This window comes from Drosophila santomea, chromosome 2L, assembly GCF_016746245.2.
Source record: "Drosophila santomea strain STO CAGO 1482 chromosome 2L, Prin_Dsan_1.1, whole genome shotgun sequence".
Classification (NCBI taxonomy): domain Eukaryota; kingdom Metazoa; phylum Arthropoda; class Insecta; order Diptera; family Drosophilidae; genus Drosophila; species Drosophila santomea.
In genome coordinates, this window is record NC_053016.2 from 7,423,394 (window position 1) to 7,447,346 (window position 23,953).

Sequence of the window (23,953 nt, forward strand, 5' to 3'; positions counted from 1 at the left end):
CCCCCCCCCGCTTGGGCACACTCATGCATGCATATGTATGTGGAGGTGAGTAGTTGGGGGCGGAATAGCCACACTCACACAGATGCAGCGATTTACAGTGGGTCGCATGTTGGTAATGTTCATGTTTAACTCTTTTGAATGCCTAAATGGTAATTGTAGTTACTCGAAATATCACTAGAAGAAGTCATAAATACTTATTATGTTTATATTACACATATCAGAATGTGAGTGATTTTGATAGTACTTCCTGGCACTTTTTTTAATATTACGTATACGCCGAGATGTACAAACTTTAATGCTGCGTTATTAGTTGTCCTATTTATGTTAACGTTTAATACTTTACTAACTTATTATAATATATTTCTGAAATGTTTAAGTTCTTTCTTAAAAAATGTTAAGCCACATGAGCTTTTAACACAATCTGCATACTAATAAATTTGATGTAGCACACAAAAACAGACTGCAAAATAATTACAATAAAGTTCGAGTTTCTCTTAGACAATGCTCACTGTAGAAAATATGCGGCAGAAGAGCTCTCCGCTTTTATGGAAAAGTAGTCTAAACATGAGAAAAAAGCTCGCAAAAAATAAAACTAGATACAAAATGCCAAAGTGAGTGCAGCACTTTTTGCAGCTGCAACCCGCGCTTCTTTCATCTGCCACTGCTGTTGTTGTTACTGCCGCTGTTGCACACACATACACTTTCAGTTTTGGCATCATTTAGATACTCGTGGAGCAACTGATGCAAATTTAATTTGGACACCTCGCAAAAAAATGCGGCGCATGCGAGTGCCTCAAAAAAAAAGGGGGCAAAAAGAGGTGCGCAGATGGGCATGGGGCGACTATCTGGTGGCATAACTTGCACTTGAGTGTGTGTGTGTGTGTGTGTGTGTGTGTGAACTGCAACTAATGATGTTGCAGGCACTCGCATGCGGCTTTCTGATTTAACGATCGCAGTTGACTTTTTGTAGTCTTGTTGTTCGCTCCCGAAAATGTTCACTTGCTGGGAAGCTTAATGGCCCGCTTTGGTTGGTTTAACCGATTGCTGCGGTTGATGGCCGTCATCCTCCGGTTTTTTCCACTCTTCCGTCATAAACTTCATGCTTTGTTTCCGCCGAGGTACACTTTTATACCCTTTAACTGCTGCGAAAATATCAACGGCAGGCAAAAAAATATATATGTATGTATATATTTCATCCTTTGAAAGGGGTCATAAAAGGCAAATCAAGCCTTCTTCAGTCAACTAAAAATAAAAGGCGTTGATTGCCGCTGAAATCGATCTTCGGCAGACGGAAAATCGTCTTTTCTTTTGTGAGCTTAGATTAATTTGGCACCCTTGTCAGCATAATGATTTCATTTTACGGCATTAGTGTAAATGTATAAGCCGATTTCGCGATGACAGGATTTTCGAAGTAACAGATACAAAGTGAAGGTAGGTGCACCAGACAGTGAATATTAGTGTCGATGAACCCGCTTCTTTAATTTTGGTTTATATTATAGCGAACTTTTGCAAAGATATTAAATTAGTTGCTTTTCAGTAGCAAGATTATTAATTTAAATACAAGCCTTCTGGTAATCCCTTAAAGCAGCTGTTACATTTAAAGAATCAATTGAAACTTAAAGCAAATTTTAAAACCTTCAACTGCCAACTTTGACCCCGAATAAAACCAGCAAAAGTCCTTACAACGATGCAACTACAGCTCCTTAAAATCACTTGGCTCGAAACACTTTAAGCACATTTTCCTCGAGGGAGTTGGTAAGAACAGAAAAGGGCTTTTGAAAAATTCAATAAGCAGCCGGTGCCATCAATGTCCTCAAGGATATTTTCTAGTTGTCTGCCGTTTCTGACGGTTCTGGCGACTGGGTGTGTGGGGAATATTTATTAAAATCGTTGTTCACCGTTTTTATTTAGCATATCAAAAGAAGTCCGTGGACTGTTGCCCAACATTCTTGTGCGAAAACATGTCCCAGAGGTTCAAGAGTTTCTTTTTCCTTTCTTTTTGCCCTTTCTGCGGATATATTTGTTTAAGCGGAGTATCATTTCGCCACTGGCTAGACAAACCTATTTGAGGCCTAGGCCCATTGAAGTTGGCTGCGGACAAAGTAAACGAGCCCGCGGCTGGGAAATCTCTACAAAACGGATTCACCCAAGATGGTCCATGATTACAGGACCTGTTTGGACTGCGACATATCTACTCAATGTGTACACATAGGACACATATTCGCGGGAATTTCAGTGCTGAAGTTGAAAGTGCAGCATCGCCAAAGGCTGTTGGCAAATGTCTCGCTCACATGAATTTCTATGTGGCAAGATGATGAATGTGCCCAGTTTCCACAGACAGCTGCTGCAAAGGCGTCGAAGGAGCATAATGGCCCATGGAGGCGAAGTGGAGCACTTCTTCGGTGGCCAATGGCTATTAATTGCCAAGAGTTATGGGTTCTCTTGGAATTTGGGTTTATGCTTTTGGAAAAATGAAAAAAAGATTGATTAAGAAATGGAGGAGAAACAGTAAAACTCCTAAAAGTATAAAGAACAATATAAATGAAGAGATTTTGATTCATTTTTAAATAGAGTGTAGTACTGGTAATCCGCTTTTGAACTATTAACTTAAGTACATTTTTAGTAGTTACGAGAGCCTTGAGAATCAGTTTATGAAATTACTCGCTGAAGGATTAAAAAAACATATTGTAAAGGATTTCAGTACTTGTAATCCGTTAAATAACTATTGCTTTCAAGTCAACTTTCCCAATCGCAGACCATGATTAGACTTTGAAAAGCCCTCTGCCAGACCAATTGGTTTGAGCCCTTAACTTTGTCACAAATTCGAGGCCGGCAAAGTTTCAATTTAATTTCATTAGCAATGCAAGGGGAAAAAGAATAGTCGTTTCTGCTGCCTAAGCCAAAAGTGGAAAAGTGGAAATTTGATAAAAATCGGTCTGCCATCGCCAGAATACCGAGATTGAACTGCTCCCAGCCACTTGCAACTAAGTCTCACATAGCTTTTTGGACTCATTTCTAAGCTCAAACATTGGCACACATAAATATTTACGACTATTAGTTTTTACTCGAAGATCAAAACTTTTTCGATTTACTCGCAAGTCACTTGGACTTGTACTTGGCCAAATTTGCATATCGATGTGAACAGGCAAGAGCAAACTGTCGGAGGAGAGGCGCCAAAAAAAAAACAATTAAAATAAATTTTACATAAGTCTTGGCACATTGCTATTACTTTGCGTAAATGTTTTCAATATTTTATGCTAAATCTTTGCGAAAACAATTTTGCTGCACGACTTGAGTTTGGGGCAAAAATGCAAATTGCAAATTAAAAGGCAAACGGCAAAAGGCAAAGGAGAGCACTTGAAGCATGAAGTTCCGACTTGAAGCCTTGTAAATCAGAAAACCCAAGAAAAGATACATCCACGTACACCATCATCGTCAGCTCGAAAAGGTCCCTAAACCCGAATATGTCATGTTCTGTGTATGTAGGCCAGTCCTTTCGCCTGGATATTTATTATTTATGTAGCTCAACTAAACGTTTTGCCGCAGGAATTATGGCATAATATGTCAAAAAGCAAGCAGCCCAGCCCCACGCCTTAAATAACAAAGAACGTCGGCCTCTTTGGGGACTCACTCACTCCAAAGTGTGAATACTCTTTCTTGGAAAAGCAAGGGGTTTTCTAAGCTTCTAATTGGTGACCCGAAACCAAAATACAAGCCAAGAAAAGCCAAAAGAACGTGAAACCTCTCACATTACGAGCTACCATTGGGCCAAAAACAGAACCAATGCTAAATAAATATTAAGCCGACCCACTCGCAGGGCAATCACTTCGCTTCTAAGCCGCCTACCAGTGCAAAAACTCTATAAATTTTAAAGCCGCTATTAGCCGAGACTTAGTAGCCGTAATAGCAGCAACATCGCCAGTAACAATTCATAAATGCCAACGGAGGTCGTGGAAAGTGGATTTTTGTTGTGTGGCATGAATTGAAATGTGTTAAGCGAGCCGCAGCGAAACATCTAGCTTGCTGTTGTCCAGTGGCTTCGATATAAGCTCCTTAACTTGAGCAAGCGAAAAAATTCACCTTTAATCAAACGATTTCAAGGCATAATTTAAGGTGCAGAAGAACTTTGCATTTGTGTGTGTCTGAGGTATTTGGAAATAACTTTCCTAGGCGCTGCAAAAGTTTTAGTTACCCGCAAAAGTTGTGAAAGAGCGTGAAAGTCGGCAAAACTTCCCGGCCATTTAAATCATCACCTGCCAGGAGCACAAGAGACGCACAATTGAAAATCGTCGGCACACCTGTACAGCCATTGCAAAAAGGCAAATAAAATAAATTTACATCTCGATACTCGCACTTGTGTTGGAAAATAAATGGCGAAAAGAGATGGTTCTCCAGTCACCTTTGTTCAGCGGCGCTTCGAGGTTCTAAGTACTTCCTTTTAGGTGAGCAAATTAATATCGGAAAGCAGGAGATTTAGCGTACAATATTATACAATTTAAATATCGCAAAGTTATAGCATGGATAAGACACACACAAACAAAGCGAACGCATTAACTTCCAATTATAATAAGAACGAAATGAAAATAGCTTCTGGATACGAAAATGAAAGCACCTGGGAAAACATTGAAAATAACAACTTTATCAAATGCAAATTAGAAAATACTTAAATTAAACAGAATAATGTATATCAAACTCTGGGATTAAATGTGTGCCATTATTGCCTGTTAATAATTTACGCCTTATTAGTAAATAAATATGCTCAAATACTGCATTTAAATTAGAAGGTAGTAAGCCGCTTTAGAACTTATTCAAAGTTTTGTTGGTTATAGCTAACTAATTTAGTATTTTTAAATAGTATGCTCATATGTTTGTATGTTCTTTTTCTTACTATATTTTCAAGTTATCTTATTTATCCTAGCTTGGCTTCCATCTCTAAGTTGCAATATATCGCCAATATATTTTGGAGTATTGGTATTGGCGCAGAGTAATGGCTGGCAATTTGTAGAGCCTACTTTTAGGCGCTGCCAGACAATGAAATATTCCTTGGCAAATACACGCATATGAACGCACACACACACACGCGCACACACGTGGCACACGTTTGTGTGTGTGTTTGGTCCCCTAAGCACCATCATCAGTTGCAAGTGTGAACAATAAATTGTCATCAGCTCGGCTAGGCTCGAATCGACTCGACTTTGCTTTATTTCTTTTCAGTCAGTCTGCGCTCACCGATTTATGGCGGATTTCAATTTGTGTGTGGGGACGGGCCTTCCACGACCGCTCTCATAAGTGTGTTCTACAAATTGGCGCACACACGGATACGCACACACACAAACACACGTGCGCGGAAAAAAAAAAGCGGAAGTCCTGGAAAAGGAAGTCAAGGAAGGAGGAAAGAAAAACATGTGAAGTTTTCGTTTGTAGCTGACATTTATTGCGCACATGGCACTTGCCATTGATTTTTTATGCGCTTTTGAAGAAGTTCGAGGTTCGAGATCCTCGAAGGCCCGAATAAGTATGCTACAGTTTTTCAATTTCCATTCTATTGTTGTTGTGGCTCCGATTATCAGTTGTGTGACATACTTTGCTTTATGGCGTCGCATATGGGCCCACCCACTTATGTTGAGCGCTGCTGCCAAGTGCCTTTTAATACGGTTAACGTTCGGCCGGAAAACTAATAAAAGTTTGTTTTTCTTTGCCGCTCGGGGATGGCAATTTCGATGTCGATGAAACGAACGCACACGAACACAATTGACAGGCCAAAGCAAATAGGATTTACAAAGTTGAATGTTGAATGCCCGGCAGTGGTAGTTGGCTATGAATTTCCCATTATATTCCACTGACATTTCAAAATTGTGTTCTCATCCAAGTTTTTGGCAGCCGGAAAAAGGGGCGGGGATTAAGCAGAAGTTACAACGCATATACTGAGGAAGTGGACTTGAACGAAAAACATCCTGTAGGTTATTAACTAAGTTTCTAGAAATCCTTGTTTCGCAATTATGCAATAGTGTGAATTTTACATTTGGTTCATCGACTTCTTTGCTTTTTACCCAGTCAGTTCACAATAAAACAAACCTTTTTTTGAATTTCAGTGATGAATACACTTGTGAGAAGCAAATAAAAAATTCATAATTAAACCTTTAGCTCCTATTCCACGATTTTTTACACCGCAAACTTAAGTAACCGCCTTTCAGGAGCTTAGAACGTATTCTCATCATTCTCAATCCAGCCAATTTGCATTTTCCTCGCTTTTGGTGTCTCGCTCAACTAATATAAATGTATGGGCTTGAGGCACCGACACAGACACAAACACAGACACTGGCAGGAAAGGCGAATGGAAATCAACTGGGGGCAGTCATTATGGCGGCTTTCACTTTCGCTAATGTGTTATGAGAGGCAGCAGAGAAAGTAGAAGACGCAGTCAGGCGTTTTCCGAGGGCGCAGTTCTTTGCTCGCAGGCGTGGAGAAGTGGAAAAGTGGAAAAGCGGGCTGAGTGCCAGTTAGAGTGTGTTTAAGCAAATAGGTCGGCACACACAGCCACAGTGCCACAGTGCCATACCAAAACCAACACCAACAGCAGTAGCCAAAACCACTGACACACACACACACACACACACACACAGTCGCACTTTAACGCGCCGCAGCTTACATTGTAATCTGTAGAACAGAAAAACCACCAGAAGTAAAAGAAAAGTCGCACAGCGAGGCGCTGAACTCTCAAACACTCTTTCATTTTGAAAGTTTATTTAACTGAGGAAATATAACTATTCTTTCCTTGTAAGCCAATTAAATTGAATTGAATAGAGTGCCTTCATTTTTTAAATATATTCCTAACTGATCCTCAAAAGATTTTTATAAATGTCTCTCTTGTTTGTAAATTAGTCTTCCTTTTCTTTTATTTCTGAACAAAGTTACAGTAGCCCTTCTTGCAAGCTGAGAGTCTTGAACGAAACCCTACAGTGAGAACCCGTAACAAATTACTTTAGTTAAGTCAATACATCTTAAAGTGCAGTACTTGACTTTGCATGCCACTTTGAGAGGGTCCACTGTACTCGGCGTTTTGAGTGTGCGTTGCAAAAGTCAAAGCAGGAATTAAACTCAAGCTTAAGGAAAGCAAATGAATTTTTTTGGGGGGAAGCCCCAAGGAGCTGCAACTACCCCACGGATCTTCGCATCCTCGCATCCGGTGGGGATAAAAGTCATATGGGCAGGCCCCAACTCACAAACACACACACACACACATGCGCATGGGCACACACACACACACTTGTATTTAATCAGATGCGCACACATATACGCCCATTTGAGTGCGTGTATGGGTGTGTGAGTAAATTGTTGTCGTATTTACACTTATTTCATTTTGCCCAACGCTTTGTTTACTATTTGCCTTTGGTGCGGGGAAAAGCAGCGCATCTTTTCCTTTTCCTTTTTTTCTGTGACGTAAAATTTGTGTTTTCTGTGCCGGCGCTCAGGCGCTTTGGCGCCACGGAGCGTATGAGTGATTAAAAGTTTTAGCATTAAGCAAATTGCGCCTAAGCCTGGTCTTTGCTGGCTTTCCCCCCCACACATACATATATATACGTATATAATATGTAAATGCATATATTTCTTTTTTCGTAATGCCTCTGGTGGCGAATCCGTGTCGATGTTATGCTAATTATATCACGCCTCAATAAACAGCTGACAGGGAAACGTGCCGGGCCAATCATCAGAGATTTGACTTCTCCAATCTGCCGTATTACTTCTGTCTTCCGGCTGCCTTTGGCGCAAAAATCCTGGCTTCGATTTGGGCCATTTGAAGTTGCCCAGTGCCGTCGCCAATTATTATGCAACAAACAAATCTCATTTTTCCATTCGGCAGCTGTCGACTACAAGTTTGGCTAGCTGATAATACGCGGCCAGGCCGAAAAGTTTTCAATCGATAAAAGTTTGTGCGAACCAACATCTTGAGATTTGGCACCGTGATTTACGTGATTGAACTTTAACTCCAACCCGATTGACTACAACAGCTGCCCCTCGAACACTTAACACACAATTCAATTGGGCTGCTCGTAATAGCTTGGTATTTATTAGTTGTGATCAAAACAAGCTTTTCATTTTAATTTATACCGATTAGAACCCATTTGGCAACTTTAAAAGGCAAAGAACTCTTCAATTCCTTCTACTTCCTGCTAAATATATTAGGAAATTCATTCATATGAACAATTCAGCTATAATTTACTCGCCTAGACATGCATATGGTAATAGCATGCCAATCGAAAGCAGAACTACTAACTTTTATCTGATGTGTCATATGTGAGTTTGCTGATGATTCAGGGACAGGCATTCAAGTGGATAATTGCATGTAATAATTGTTTCACACACACACACGATGATTTGGTGTCCCCAAGGAAGATAAGCGAAAGGAGCCACGCACACAGTTACACTGTCACACACAGCCCATAAATAATAATTAAATGCGTGACTAATTACTTGTGTAATACTGCTATTATTAGTGCAGAGAAGTTGGAAAGCCGCAGAATAAGTAGAAAACTGACAAAAGAAGGCATTCCCATTAGGCGCTAGACTCGTTAGACACATTAGACACGCCCACACTCGCAGACAGACAGGCGGGCCCATAATGAGCTGGCAATATGTCGTGTTATCGCCACAAAAAAGGAGTTGAAATTCCACTCCTGGAGGCGCTGAGTGTGTTGACTGCGTTGACTGTGTTGCCTTGACGATGATTAAGTTGACATCGACTGTCGACTTTGCTTTGGCCCGGTTTGCTGCACTGGAGTAGGCGAAATCGCTGATGGGCGCACAAACAACATGTGTCCTGTTCACCTCGAGGCCTCTAATGAGCCTTGATTTATTTCATTTACCCTGCCAAAGACACAAGTCGGCTTATTGAGGAGTTGAGTTCCTCGATGGCAATTTCGGCTGTGTGAGTGCAACAATTTGGCTTATTTAACTTCAGTGTGGCATAATTTGGAGGCATACTTTCTTAATTATGTTAATTTAAGCACAATTTGAATGTTTCTGTTATTTTTGCCTCGCTTGGGGAAAATTTGTATACAACATAATTGACTGGTGGCAATTTACTGCAATAAAAGACTAATAAAACCCTAAATTAATAAGAGAGATCTTTATAGTAAGAATATTTGTATACATTTATTAACGTTTTGGTTTTAAAATCTTTAGTATTTTCTTTTGCTTAAAGCTCAAGAATAAATACATAAATACAACAATGCATTTCATCAACTTTTGCCTTTGGGTTTTAACTTAGTTTTCTTAAACTGACTGCATATTTCAAAACAAAAAATGTAGAAAATCGTTTTTTCTTTCGCTCCTTACGCAATATGAAAGTACGTTAGTAGTAAAATTCTCAAGAATTCAATTTTTATCGGTCCGATATGCCGCTTTTCATTTTCCCCGAATGGCATTCCCAATTCGCATTCTCTGTTTATTTGTCTAAGCGCCATTCGATGCTATCGTTTTATTTCTGATTCCGATTCTGATTCTGTTTACACTGGCTGGCTTGAATTTCACGTGGATATATCCATTTTATTTACTTTTCACTGCAGCAGCTTGAGCATGAAGCTCGTTTACGGTAGCTTTTCCAAACTTTTGTTTGGCATTCTTCATTCTTCACGTTACCCGATGCGAAAAATCAAAATTCAACCAGATAAATATGCTTCTCAAGTGTGCCCAATTTGATTCTGATTTATAGCTTGACTTTCATTCGTCTGTTTATACTCCCTGCGAGCTGACAAATGGGAGTTGTGAAATCTCTGGATCCATCAAGAAAGGGGGTTGAGTGTAAGGCAATTACAATTGTTTTTGAATTAAAGGGTATTTTGTTAACCCACAATAATTATTTGAATCTTAGCATTGAGTGGTTTTGAGCGGATTTTTTCATCCTAAGTAGTGCGTTTAAGTGAAAAGTACCAAGTATAAAAGTTACTAAGTAAAAAAGGGCTATAAACATTTTAAGACCCATATAAGAAAGTACTCGTAACCCGTAGTAAGTTTCCCACATATATGTTATTATTACATCGATTCCGAAAACTTTGTTGCTCTGTTGGTCTGGGTTGCACTTAGGATTTAATTACCTTTTTTAGTTTACTAACCAAAATCTTGATGTTTGATTTGCACAACACTTTCCAGCTGAGTAATCGCTTCTGTTTTGATTACGTGTCGAAACGCTAAACTTCTAACGCGCAGCTCGCGGGGAAATTCAGGGGGTCGGTGCCACATCGATGAGTGGCAACGAAAATAAACAAGTACGCTCACATGGGAAGCCTCAGGGAAAGGGTTTGGTACATGATAAGAAGCGAGTCAACTCACACCATGCATAATGTAAACAAATTGCAGGCCAATAAATGGTGACAAGCCCCAAGCTCCGACAGCGAAGACAGTTTGCCCCAGACCTCCGATGAATCTGTATGCCAAAACTGAAATCCCAACCATGGATGGCCTACAATATGCGGTCGAGTTTGCCCACGATGAGAATCTACTGGGCAGCCAATCGAAAGTGGTAGGTCCAGATCGGATTAACTATGTTAATGGCCAATTGACTAATTGGTCGACTCTTCCACTCAGTCTCACCTGTCCGAAATCCTGGCCATGCTCACCCTCAACTCAGCCGATGAACGCAATGTTGAGGGCCATAACCTTCATGGGAAACTATTACAACTGAAACGGGAAGCGGATTTGCTAGACACCCAATTGGATGCGCCCGATTATTACACCCAAAAGGAGGAATTAATCTTCAAGGTCGTGTGCGAACTCAGGGGCATCGACCATGAGCAGTGGATCCTGGATGAAATGGGACTCATGGATGACGCTGCGTTTGGCGACTTTCTGCAGGATGCGTTTGTTTGCGATCAAAATTGACTAGCAGCTGCATGTTTTTAAGCTTTGATTTTTAAAAGGCATTTTTATTTTGAAATATATCAATTGCTTAACTGCAAACGATTGCGTAACCGAAACTAAAATCAGCACATCAAACAGCCAACAGCTTTGGGCCCGCATTTCCTTAAGCCCACTCCTTTTCTTTAAGCCAACAGCTCAGCACCAGGTGCGGCACAAATTGTCCTGGTTTAGTCAACAATTAATGTTTATCTGGCAAGGCATTTTAATTTAGGCTATTGCTCCGCTCCAATCGCCTGCCATTCGCCATTCGCCAGTTAACCCAAAAGCCAAGTAAGTGAGGCCCCAAAACACGACAAGGGATTCCGATGTATTGTGCATGCGGGCTGGGTGGCTTACCATATTACCATACCTTCTTGGCCCGATATTAATTTAAACTAATGCCACAAGACGACGAAACACAAGCAAACAACAAACAGCCGCCCGAAAACAAAAGGAAATAACCGAGGCATTCAAATCCGAGACGTGTAATTTGCCAGCAGAAGTAGGGTGTAGGGGCAGTCGGCTTGGCGGTTTGTTGGGTTGTTAAGATGTCGGTCCTGACGACACACTGACTTAACATGTCTGTCCGCCCGGCTGATTATTGCGTTGACAGTGCGAATATGCCGGAGCAGAAAGATTGTTTGCCCACATCGATGGGCGGGGCTCATCAATGGCGATGCCAAGTCAATTTGGAAGTACACTGCGAGAAGCCACTTGGATTAAAGGCAGTTATCTACGGCAAATTACATGTGCTTTTTGGTATTTATTAGGACAAAGCAATTAGCCTGTAGATGCCAAGAAGTAATTAAATTTTTCCCCGTGCATCAGCACATGCGGGCTTGGAAACCTTTCGCAATTTGTCAGTTAAACATGACAAGGTGAAAAGCGAGTTCTTGTTCATTGAAATTTCCTTAAACTGGCAGAGAGACAGCGGCACGGAAGCGGCCTTAAGATGTCTAGGAAATTAGCCACTAAATTAGATACCCAACTTCATTACCATTTGGTTAAACCTGTATGCTGTGCGCATTTCAATGAACTTGTGGCCGATGGAATTTGCTCTCATTTAATTAAGCCACCTCTTGCAGCACAAGCTCGCCCATAAATTCCGATCGAATTTTAAGCAAATAAATGTAGAGCAGCAGTGGGGCATCCTAAACGCCCCAGCACATTGACATTCGAAATTAATTTTCCCTTTTCGGAACTCCTTTCATACAAGCAGCCTTGCAACCGCACTCGTCGCCTGTCTGCCGTCTGCCGTGGATAAGCCGTGTAATTAAGCAAAATTCGCCGCCATTTGGTTAGCGGTTTGGTTTTAGCTGCGTGCACGCCACTCGACTCGCAGCCCCAGCGTATTAATACGAGTAACGTCAAAGTGTTGCGCATGAGAATTTATTAAGATGCCGCCACCGTTAAAAGCAGCCACTTCTCCACCATCTCCTCCCTGTCCGCCCATCAAAATTTCAACTCTTTTCTCGTCAGCTGGGAATCCGGCTCGGCTTCAACCCGGCTTACCAACCCAATCCGAGGCATTCTTGGAGGCCAATGCGCTTGACGGCTTCGCGTCCATAATTTGGGTAATTTATTGGGAACACGTCGTATGCGGATTACTTAAAGTTCCGCTTTTCAGCGGAAAAAGCGTCTAGAATGTTACGAGAAAATAACAAAGGGGTTTACTTATATGCTGTACTGTCGAATAATGTAAAAATGGGGCATTCTTTGTAGCTGACATAGAGTATGTACCCCAATTAATGCTATATTCGGGGTGATTAATTCTTTGGGCGACTTATTTTTCTCTAAAATTTGTAAGGAATAATTTTTATGTTATATGTATAGCAACCCGAGCAACAGCGAAGCCTCTACCAGCGAAAACAAACCACATCACATTACTCTCCATTAAAAGTGGAGTCAAAAGGGAAACCTGTGTGCATTTTCGTCGGTTTTCCAGTTCTGTGAAAATCGGAATGCAGGTCTGTAAAACACTTTACGCCATACATTTTGCTTCACAACACAGATACATTCAGCGATCTGAAACTCTTAGCAGTTGGCCAAAAGGCTCCAAAACTTTTACTCCAATAAGTCACCAGACGAAAGTATCAAACCGTTTCGGGGGATAGAACAGCAGAAAGGACAATAAAAGTGTCAAAAAAGCGCATCGCCGTAGAGGCTTTGTGTGCCTGGGTGTACTTAAATAAAAACATTTCAAGGGGGAAAAAAAGTCTAACAATTGCGCGCGTGAACAAAGCTCTTAAATCATACGTTTAAAATTAGCCCCAAGCAAATTAAAATCCCCCCAACAAGCTGGGATAAAAAAGAAATAATTATTTAATTATTTTATTACTTTAAGCCGCATTACAAATGAATAGAAAGCACGCGCCAACAATTAGCCGTATAAACAAAACAAAAAACGACAAGCGCCTGCATAAAAAACACAAAAGGCGAGTCAACATCCGTTTACTTACTATACTTAAGTGCTGAAAACAACCAGCTAAAAGGCCATCTGGCGGTGACAGAAAGAAACGAGGGCCAATTTGATGGAGTGAAGACTCGTTGGACTTTTATAAATGGCTTTGTGATTTTACATTGCGCATTTAAATTTGCCACAAAAAATTGAATGAAAAATTGCTATATATGTTTAATATTTGAAACAAATCTCTATATGCATATCTTTAATATCTTGTACTCGTATTAAATTAATTTTTATGAAGTGTAAATGTTGTAAATGTTGATATATAGCAATGCACCTAACTTAATTAATTAATAGAATTATGAGTATATCTGAATTAAATTTGTTTATAAATATTCCCCTTTCTGCATGTGCTTGAAAGGCATTATTTTTGCAGTGTGCTCAGCGGGTCGGTGTTCGTTTGCAAAAATGCCACAATTGCGCTACCAAAAGGCGTTGCCGCAATTACCCAGCCATGAACGCAAACATGAACACAAAGCCAGAACTTGGCGAGTGATTCTGTGAGTGCTCGCATATCGCATACTTTTTGCAGGCACTGTGTGCTTGGCTATTATGCCAGGGAGCCCCCGTCATCGCATGGCTCCATTTCTATTTCTATTTCAATTCCAGCTCGGAATCGAGCAAGGCAGTGGGAATCGGGTGTTCTGTGTGTGTTTGATCATAATTGTGGAACCAACGAGTGCGACGTCGCTCGGAAATCACAAAACAAACAAGAGAGCCTCTGTTCTAGGATGTGTTTTCCTTCTTCTACACTCTACAATTTCCCCTTTCTATCCCCTGCACTACAATGCCTACTTAAAATGTCAGAGCTGAAAACTGCAGACCAACTGAGAGGCTGCAGTTGAAAGTGCAATTTTTGTGGGTTGAAGAAGCTTAGTTTTCTCAGCTGACAGCGTTGCATTTTATTTAAATATGTACTTTCCATTGCGTAAATGGAAATCGAAGAATTACGAGCTAAACAAATTTAAGCGGAAATGCTAAAACAATTCTTACTCAACAGAAACCAGAAAAATCTCCTTGCCAAATGCATGCCAATGCTTCGGGGTGAAAATTTAAGGCAAGGGGGAAAAGGTTTAAGTGAAACAAAAGAAGTGTGCAGGCATTTGAATTTATTTATATGGAAAAGGAGCGCCTAGCAATGGCTTCAGCAATTCAAACGATAAAGGCTAAAAGTTTTCCCATGTCGCAGCTAGACCGGAAACGGAAGTCGCCTGGACGTCATGTATGCGGAAAGGTCGCCAAAGCTCATAAATATTCCTTAAACCATGTGAATAAAACCACATTTTTGTTTCAAAAGAATTTCAAAAACTGAATGTGTGGCTACTTTAATTCATATATTAAACTTTCCCATAAACGCAGGCACATGTTTTACATTTTTCGCTGTCTTTTTGAGCGCCTTGATTAAAATTATTTATCACTCTCTAACCAGATGAGCATTTAAAATGACCCAGATCAATCAAGTGAATTTGAAGGGGAAAACCGCATTTCATCATTACTGCATGGTCAGCAGGAGCCAAAAAAATATGGGTCAACCAGATCTACTCGTATTCCAAATGTATCAATTATGAGCGTCGTTCAATCAAACGAACCCCCGGCAAATCGACCGAAAGCCAGACAAATGTGAGCGAGTTGCTGACTGCCGTTGAATTGGGCCTAGAAACACCCACCAAGATGGCCAGCAATATATGTTCGCCAAGTTCTACGCCAAGTACACATACAAACCGACGTGGACTGGGCATTATAAAAGCTATTAATACATACCGATGCCCAGTGCCGAAGTTAGAAGGCAAATCAAAGTGTGAAGGGATATCAACGCTTTGCCAATCTTGACCTTATCGGGGGGATTCTGTTGGCCAGGCCACAAGCAAATTTACTGAATGGCCGAGGCATTTTATTGTTTGGCCACAATAAAACTCCACAAAAAAAAAAGGGGCGGAAAATCGTTCATTATTCATTATAAGCATTCAGCCACAGCAATAATTTTCCGCAGATACACATAGTATTATATATGTATATATATATATATATATACATACTTGTACGTAAAAAAGAAACTCAAGTCATTTATCTTGACAGGAATTTTTCCGTTTCGGCTGCTCACTTGATAGTTAGAAAACGAGGAAGCCAAAAAAAATCCTGCGCCGCTACTTTCATCAATCTTTCAATAATGCTTGAGGGGCTCCAAAGTGCTCCAAGGTTGGATGGGGAGCAGGAGGAGCAGGTGGAGCAGGTGGGTAAGCACCTTTCAGTTCAGTGTCATGTAAATTTGTTTGCGCAGTTGCACGTAGCCAATAAAATACTCGTGAAATGTGTGGTGTGCGAAGGCCTCCATTCGAAGTTCGAACTTCGAACCACTGGCAGGGGTCAAGAGTCTGCCATGAAAGACATTCAAAAGTAAATAAATCATGATGGTTTCCTCCCTGGTCCTTGATCTGCTTACGCTCATCCAAGTCCTTTCTTTTAGTTCACCACTTTTCTTTTCCTTTGACGCTGACTTTAGTGCTGGGTTTTGGGTAAAATATCCGGCGATTTATTGATTCCTTCTCGGCCCGCACACTTGGGCATCTTGTCCCTTTAAGGATCTCATATAGCGTCCTGCTCCAGCGAAGTTAATGAAGTTATTGCTCCGCTCCTTTTCGGCAATATGTTTGCATTATGCTCAGCTGCTGGTGGAGTTGGTCCCTTTGTATTTATCTGCCTGCCAAGGCAGTGAATATTATTTTAATTTATTTAATTGGCTAATGGACGAGCCAATGCTGGTACTCTGCGAACGCTTCATTAGCCTAAGCGAAGCAGATGGCGGCATAAAAAAGAAATCGTTATTTCATTTTTGGATTGTAAACTCTGTAAATTATGGCATTAATGCACGCCAGCTATTATTAGGGCTCATAAAATCAGCTCGTTGAAATTAATTTAAAAGAGCCAACGGGTATTGCATATTTAATATTTCATTTTATTGACAATATTTAATTTTATTGACAATAACTCAGCGGAATTACAAGAGATAGCTCATCAACAATATATATTTCGGCTTTGCAATAAATGTAACTGATTTAAAATTATTTAAGAACGCATTCCTTTCTTCTTTTTCACTTTTTTGTCTTGCACTACATCTCTGTTAATTCTGAAATGCTTCCAGTTTAGGAACATTCGAGGGTTTAACTTATGATTCGGCTTTCTTGGGTGATTATCGTTGATGTCACCTAACCAGATGCGTATCGATTTCATTCCTGAGGATCGGGAAACGTATCCACCAGGCGGTCTGTCAACGGAAATTAAATTCTCAATGTAGTCCAGGAATATTTGAGACGAACGATTCATGGCGACGAACGGGCAACAAATGTGAAAATCCAAGGAAAACTGCTGAATTTATACAAACAGTTGGCCGATCGGTTGCACATTTTCAAAACTTCTGGCTTTCTAATTAACTGCAGCACACACACCCCTTGTTTTAGAAGGAATTTTATTAATGCTGATACAATTCTTTAAAATATTCCATACTAAAATTATATTAAAATATATATATATAAACATGGAAATTATATACATAAAACTCACAATCAGATTAGCTGTGTAGCAAGATTTGAAAACCTGCCATGAAAACAATTTCTCAAATCTGGCATTCAGTAATGTGTCGTTGCTAAATTCATTTTTATTTTTGTAGGCAGTCAAAATTAAGTTAAGGATGTACAGTACAGAGGCGTTAAGAGCACACAGGGGGCCGCACTTTTCGGTGGACAGGAGAAGGAGCAGCAGAGTGGCAGTGGTCGCTGGCCGCTGGTTAAGGACGTACAATCCGAATGTGGGCGTGTGTAGGCGACCCATTAGCCCGCACTACGGTAGCTATGCTCCAGATGGCACCCGCATGGGTGTCCTGGTGGAGCTGCTCAAGGATGCAACCCGCAGGTCGCAGCTGGACGAACTACTGCTGCTGGTTGCACCCGGAAGTAGCTCGCATTCGCAGAAGATTCACTGCTTCGAGAAGGAGACGCGGCACCATCTCGGAATGATGCCCACTACGGAATCGGAGGTGGACATTCTGAGGGAGTACGAGGATATGCTCCAGTACCAGCTGAGGTTCACCAATCAGTACTGCTGCGTGAAGCGAATGACCTGCGACCGGCAAATCATTGCGAGATTCTTCGATCGCAGTTGTGGTGGCATGGAAACCGAGGTGCATCCACTCTTTGAGAGCTTTCCGAACTTCAGTTACCCTGCAACGGCGCCCAGGGAGTTCAGCAGTGTTGGGATCCAGGTGCAGATGAGCAAACCGCAGATCAGGGCTTTGTGGAAACCCAAGATACCTGTTCACCTGCGAAATCTGGAATGCATACGACGATCGCAAAGGATTCTGTCACTGACGAACTTTAGGAAGCGCTCCCGACCTTTCCTGTAGCTCCTGATGAGTGCTGTTGATTTTGATGCAATCTAGAAAAGATGTCTCTTTTTTTGCACTGTATTTTCAAGGACAGTTTTATAGTTTTGTCAATGTGTAAAACCATTACAAGCGAACTGTGATTACAAGTAATTAATAGGGTATTCAACGGAAATTGAAAATAAATCCATAGATAAAGAATACCACTTCTACTACGCTGCGCCATCGAACATTAAATGGAAAACCTGCCCCTGTTTCTCTATTTACCGCAAACTTTCCACTCTTGTCCTGCAGCGAATTTGCCGCTCTTTCCCACCGTTTCCCACATTTTCACAGCTTTTCACCCGAAAATGGGTGAATACCGTGGCGTTGCTTTTGAAAAGTGCAGACAAACGGCGATCCAAATGCTATCCACTCCACTAGTCCTGCCCGGCAGCTTCACTCCCTTAGGTTAATCGCAGGATTTGAACTGCAACATATTTCTGCCCGTCAACAATGCAGCTTCAGCTGGAATATAACCAAAATAGCTGGATCCTGTCAGGATCTAAATGGGTCCAGAGGCGCACCACATGTTCGTACCAATCTGAGCTCTACCATTTCCACGTTAATTTGCATTGAATTATGCAGTGCATATTCGAAATCATCCACGTTGATTAGCGTGTTTGGAGCACACACCGTGTATGGACCATGCAGATTTGCCAATGAACTGATAATTTAAGAATTTTACCTGAACTGAACGCGGTTACTGTTTAAAATTGCTAACAAAGTAACTAATCAGAAAACTGCAATAGGTCTACACTAATTTAGATAGCAAAGCACTAAAACTTTTCATTACTTTTACAAATGTAGTTGCTTTTAGCTGGGCTTATCACCATTAGTGATAATAGAAAATAACTGCTACGTGTTTGGAAGCGAAAACACAATATTTGTAAAACAAGAACACCAATAAACTAGCGAGCGAGTGTCGAATGAGAAGAATTTGTTTTGAAGACACATTGCCAGGCGGCGAAGAAAATGGCATGGAAGTCCGTGTGGCACAAACAAACGCAGCTTGCTCGCCTCTAATTATATTTCTTTGCGCGTGCAACTTGTTGCAGCTGGTAAATGGCAGAGCAAGCAAAAGGAAAAGACCAACTTTCGATGCATTCCTCGGTACATGGAAACTGGGAAGTGGTAAGTGAGAACTGGGATCTGGGATCTGTAATCGAGAGCTGAGGAGCATAAACTGCAAATTAAGCAAGGCACGTAACAAAAGTTGAGTCCCCGGAACGCCAGAGATGAAGATGGCACGTACTCATACATATGGATATCTAAACTAAGGCAGCTGGCTGGCGCCCAGTTAACCAGCTCCCTTCTAGAGTTTCCCGCAGCTTCTGCTCGATTCCGGTTTTTGGGTGGCCAACGGAAATCATTCTGCTGTGAAGTTCCCTCCCCCAATTGCCGTGCAGTGCGGAGTGTCTTCAGCTCGTGTGTACTGTGTGCTGTCACATGAGCTTAGTTCTCCACTTTCCTCTCGGTTGTTTGTTTTGCAGGGCAACTAATGAGGCGCATATTGCTTAAGTGTTGCTCAATTACATTGAGTGCTAAGACGCCTTTGACGTTTGAGGTATTTATCAGGGGAAAACTGTTTGCAGGAGAGCTTTGCTCAGTACCTTCAAAACGAAGCAATAAAAGTCGAGAAATTTCGAATTTTCCAGCCATAAAATGTCTTAACTGTCCAGCAACTATGAAACAATTTCCTGCATTTGTCAGCCGCCAATTCACTCGTCACAACTTTCACTCCAAAAAACTAACACACCAGCCAAAAATGGCTTTTAATTGATTGGCCCAATGAAAACTTTCAAGGAATTGGCAACATCCGACAGACAAGTAATCGAAAAGAAAATAGAAACGCAAAACAGGACTACAACGCACCAGAAAATAATCATTTTTAAATATTTCCTAAATCTTGTTGAATTTGAAGACTCAGATTCAAATTTATATTGAATTAACGTGGTGCAAAATCAAAGTATAGAGCTCAAAATAGCTCAGAATTCGTATTGAATTTCGCTCATAAATACTTTTCGTTTCATTTGCTTGTGCATTCGAAATGTTGACAGCGTCATGCATAAAAAGTTTTCCTTTAAAATTGCTCGGTAACTGCAAAATGATTGCACTTCTCGGTATTGCTAAAAGTTGTCCAATTGCAAGAGTTTTTCTGAATAACTTTTGCCTTTCGTTCATAAAAAATAAGGAATCGTAAATGAAATGCAATAAATAACTGAAGTGGACAGGCAAATGGTTATCGTATATAGTTAATTGAACTAATAAAATGAAGAAGCTCTTTTATACATGCCAGTAAATTTAAACGCATTCCTAAGCATTCACCTTTCAAGAATTTTGTCTGCAAAGTTTGTATTAATTTAGTTTGAGTTAATTTTTCCAAAAAAAAAATATTCGAAAATAATGGCAATAATTCGGTGGCCAAAACGCACTCTCAAGTGCTCGGCAAACTTTCCGGCCGTGTTAATTGAATATCGTCTGCCAACTTTCGAACAATACGCCTCAAATGAGACGAGAACAACCAGGTGGCCCAGACAGATGTAGAAAGCCCATAGATGGCTTGTCAAGGCCAATTTATTGTGTTGATTTGAACTGAGTGACTGGTGTCATGGGTAGAGTTATGATGGGTTAGAATGAGTTAGGTTGGGATGGTATGGTTTGTCAGCGAGGCGCGTTCAATCACAATTCTAATTACCAAACTCCCCGAGGTAATTAACTTTGCATGCATTACACAAATTACACAAACAGTGCTAGTGCGAGTGCGTCGCACCGAAAGCTTTATCAACTCAATTACGAACCGAGGGGGTTCCCCTTCATTTGCTCAGCTTCTTCCCTTCGTCCTGTTGTCCTGTCGTCCTGCCGTCCCTCCTGGCAAGGCTGCCGTGGCCTGAAAGTGTCACAGAGATGCTTTACGCAGATAAACAACAAATAAGCATTGTTTGTAATTTAGCGAAATTGTTGTTGCCGCTGCAGCTTCTCCTCCATGCGCCGCCAGGATCCCTTCGCGATTTCGCCCACCCAACCCCCCACCATTTCCCAAGCCACTCCCACCACCAGGAGCTCCCCTTATCAGCCAACTGCAATCGGGAGTTGGAAGTTGGGAGTCGGGAGTTGAGAGTTGGAAGTTGGGAAAGGTTACTGCTAGTTTGGAGCCCTTCGGATACAGTGGGCACTGACATCAATGGGCCATTTCGTTTTATTGAAATGAATTTCTCCCTTCGAAAATGGACATCAATTTCGTTTTGTTATAATATCAGTTGAATATATGAAAAAACTGTATTTGTATTATTTTGAATGCGTCAGTTTAGATTTATGTTGTGTTTCATTTTACAAACTTTTCCAAACTATTAGAATGAATTCAGCGAAAAAATCTTAAGGCCATTTACCATACAAATTTAAATTCTAGGTTAACACATTTTATATAATATATGTGGAATATATTTTGAGTGCTCACTGTTAGCCAAGTTGCAATGCGTGTGTGGACTTATTTTGCTACCGTTTGCAGTTGGCTTGTTTGCTGCCGTGTCTTTTACTCTCTGCCCTTCTAGTTTTAAGCCCAGTATCGTATCGCTGCTCTGGGTAGTTTGTGGAAATTCTGTGATGGGGGAAATGTATCCGAGTGCTTATGTAATGATAGGTATATCACGGGTTTGTCTGCCGGGGGGCGTGCTAACAACTTCCTTGACAGTTAGCATAATTACAAAGTTGTAACGCTTAAATACATACACGTAGTGCTCACTGGCATTACATATTGTTACAACTTGGCTCTATGTGTACAAATAATAAAGAATGAATATATACGTGTAAAAAAGAGAGCGATATTAAAATGAAAGCTTTATACATTTTGGCTCAAAAAACGTTCATTTAACTTCGGTATGCAAAACACTAAACTAAGTCTAGACCCGACATAAACCCACATATCTTGCCGAACGCAACCAAAAACTCCAAACAAAACTAAACAAAAAGTTGCAACAAAAGTGAGAAAAGCGGAAATAAATCTAACAGAACGGCTTTAGTAGGCGACTTTCGCCCCAAACCCGCAACAAAACCCTCCGAAAATTTATACCCATGTGCAGATGTGTGCCTTGGTTTTTGATTTCTTTTTTGGCCTATTGTCACAAGCCATACAAGCCTCTACATTGTGTATTTGCTTGCAAAAGGCTATATATATGCATCGCAGCTTACATATGTCAACTTTTATGCCTCGTAAGGGTAATGTTTTCACAGTAGAAAAGATTTGCCACAGATTTCGCCACACCACAAGGAAATTCAGAACCTAAGTTGTTACATTATTAGAATATTACAAGAGCAATAGACAATATACCTACAATATATAGTATATGAACTAAAAGAAAGGAAAAATGGTTTAAAATGCACAACATATAGCGTACAATAAATGCAAATTCCTAACAATTTCGTGGCAAATCACACCAGCAAATCAGTATACCCAATGCGACACAAAAGTGGCAAGACTCGGAACAAACAAAGTTGTTGGATTTTTGTTTTAGACGCTTTAGGTGAACGGCACACAAAGCTAATATTTTTTCGCCAGAAATTTATGTCTAACGATTATTTCAGCTGAACGAATACAACTCACTCCAGCGACCGCAGAACAAAATCATTATTTACACATGTATCGAAATTGGTGCCTTAGTCTAGTACACGAGTGACTGGATTTCATCGTAATTGAGAAAATGTTAATCCTTAAGTCTTTCCAGCAGCTTAGTGGCTTAATGTCCTTCTTAGTATTTCAATTTGTACAATTACTACTGAACATAGAAAATATTTTGCAAGTAAATAGGCCTGCTTTCCATCATCTCTTCTATAAATATTTTCAATATATTTTCAACCTATGGCTATATAAATATTTCTAGTCATTAGATTCACCTCAAAACGCAATATATTTTAGCAGAATCAAATAATGGTTGAATCCAGTTACATACATGCAATTACACGGGCCTGCAGGATGAGCACATCCTGCTTATCTGCATCTGGCTGCAGGATAGCTGCGATATGTGCCACATGTGCAACTCGCATTTGTTTGTGGACCAGGAATATGGCATCCGTTTGTTTTTGGCCCTTCGTTAAGTCATTCAAATTGGATTGCATTTGGGCCAACGTGCTCGGCATATAAGCCGAAATTAAATGCAATATCTATCCAGCGAACATTTTGCCAAATGATATTTTGAAACGTATGAACCGAAAACGTATGGCACAGTGCGTACTTAGTGGTTGCTAACAAATTTATATTTTTTAACTAATGGTAGGAAGAAATAAAACCGCTTCAGTAAATACATCATAACATATTGGTAAATAGACATGAAAAACATGTGGGGGCTGACCTAAAAAGAAATTGTGGGGCACACAATTGTAGGGGCAGGACTACGAGCCACAATTCAACACAAAGGACATGCAGCCATGATTTTTATGAGCTTGTATTTATATGGTTTCCTTATATCCACGCCGTAATAGCCAAGGGTCCTGATTGCAGGACAACATCCACACAACAATGCCATGAAGTTGTGCCCAACCAAAGTGGAATATCGGATGGGAAATAAAATTGCTTTCTCGTGCACATGCTCATACGTTTGTGCGATTGTTCTTGAAGTTACCTTACCAGGAAATTTATGAATATTAAAATAGCATTCCTTTGTATCCTTGGCGGAATAATTAACCATGGTTACTTTCCTGTTTTCCTATTTGAAAGGAAAGATACATAATATCAATGCCAACTAAATTGAATGACTGCTTAATGCGTCGGCTTTGCTCATTAATTAAAAAAAATGAACCTGCATCAATATAATTGTCTGTATTTCCCCTGACTTCATTGAAAACTGACTTATTTAATAAAACAAAGTCGTAAAAGCAGCTTAAGATGACTCCCTGAAACATGTAATACCACTTAAAAACATATTGCATGAAAACCCCTTTTTATTAGCATTTTTATGCCCTTTCTTAAACGAGGCAACAATAGTCACAATCACCACTCTTTAATCTTCTTTGTTGCTGCAAAATAATCGTAACTTTTATTAATTGGCACGACAACTGCCTGAGCGGAATTTTTGAATTTTAAATAAATTCCCCTTGATGGTTTCAGGATTTCGCACAAATGCGAGTTTAATTGTGCGGCCAGGCTGGTGGACAATAAAATAATTTTACGATCATTTTCCTGCTTT

At 40.5% G+C, this 23,953-nt stretch overlaps 2 protein-coding genes across 6 annotated transcripts in view; one reads left to right on the plus strand and one right to left on the minus strand.

The window, feature by feature from the left end:
* Nucleotides 1-23,953, minus strand: part of LOC120443839 — a 38,443-nt gene that overhangs the window by 9,824 nt on the left and 4,666 nt on the right. The gene's annotated exons all lie outside the window — the stretch shown is intronic.
* Nucleotides 5,824-17,936, plus strand: LOC120443863. Of its 4 annotated transcripts, XM_039623232.1 has the most exons (4): nt 9,735-9,801; nt 10,150-10,301; nt 10,357-10,519; nt 10,585-10,956. In XM_039623232.1, exons 2-4 carry the CDS (start codon nt 10,276-10,278, stop codon nt 10,876-10,878), a joined length of 483 nt encoding a protein of 160 aa, XP_039479166.1. In that variant the 5' UTR covers nt 9,735-9,801; nt 10,150-10,275; the 3' UTR covers nt 10,879-10,956. The 4 variants fall into 4 exon arrangements, with proteins under 4 accessions (XP_039479175.1, XP_043861703.1, XP_039479183.1 ...); XM_039623241.1 differs by lacking the exons at nt 9,735-9,801; nt 10,150-10,301 and adding an exon at nt 5,824-5,956; XM_039623249.1 differs by lacking the exon at nt 10,150-10,301 and having other exon boundaries at nt 9,708-9,801.

Coding starts and splice junctions, on each gene's coding strand:
- LOC120443863 (XM_044005768.1), top strand. CDS start 17,046: ATGTACAGTACAGAGGCGTTAAGAGCACACAGGGGGCCGCACTTTTCG.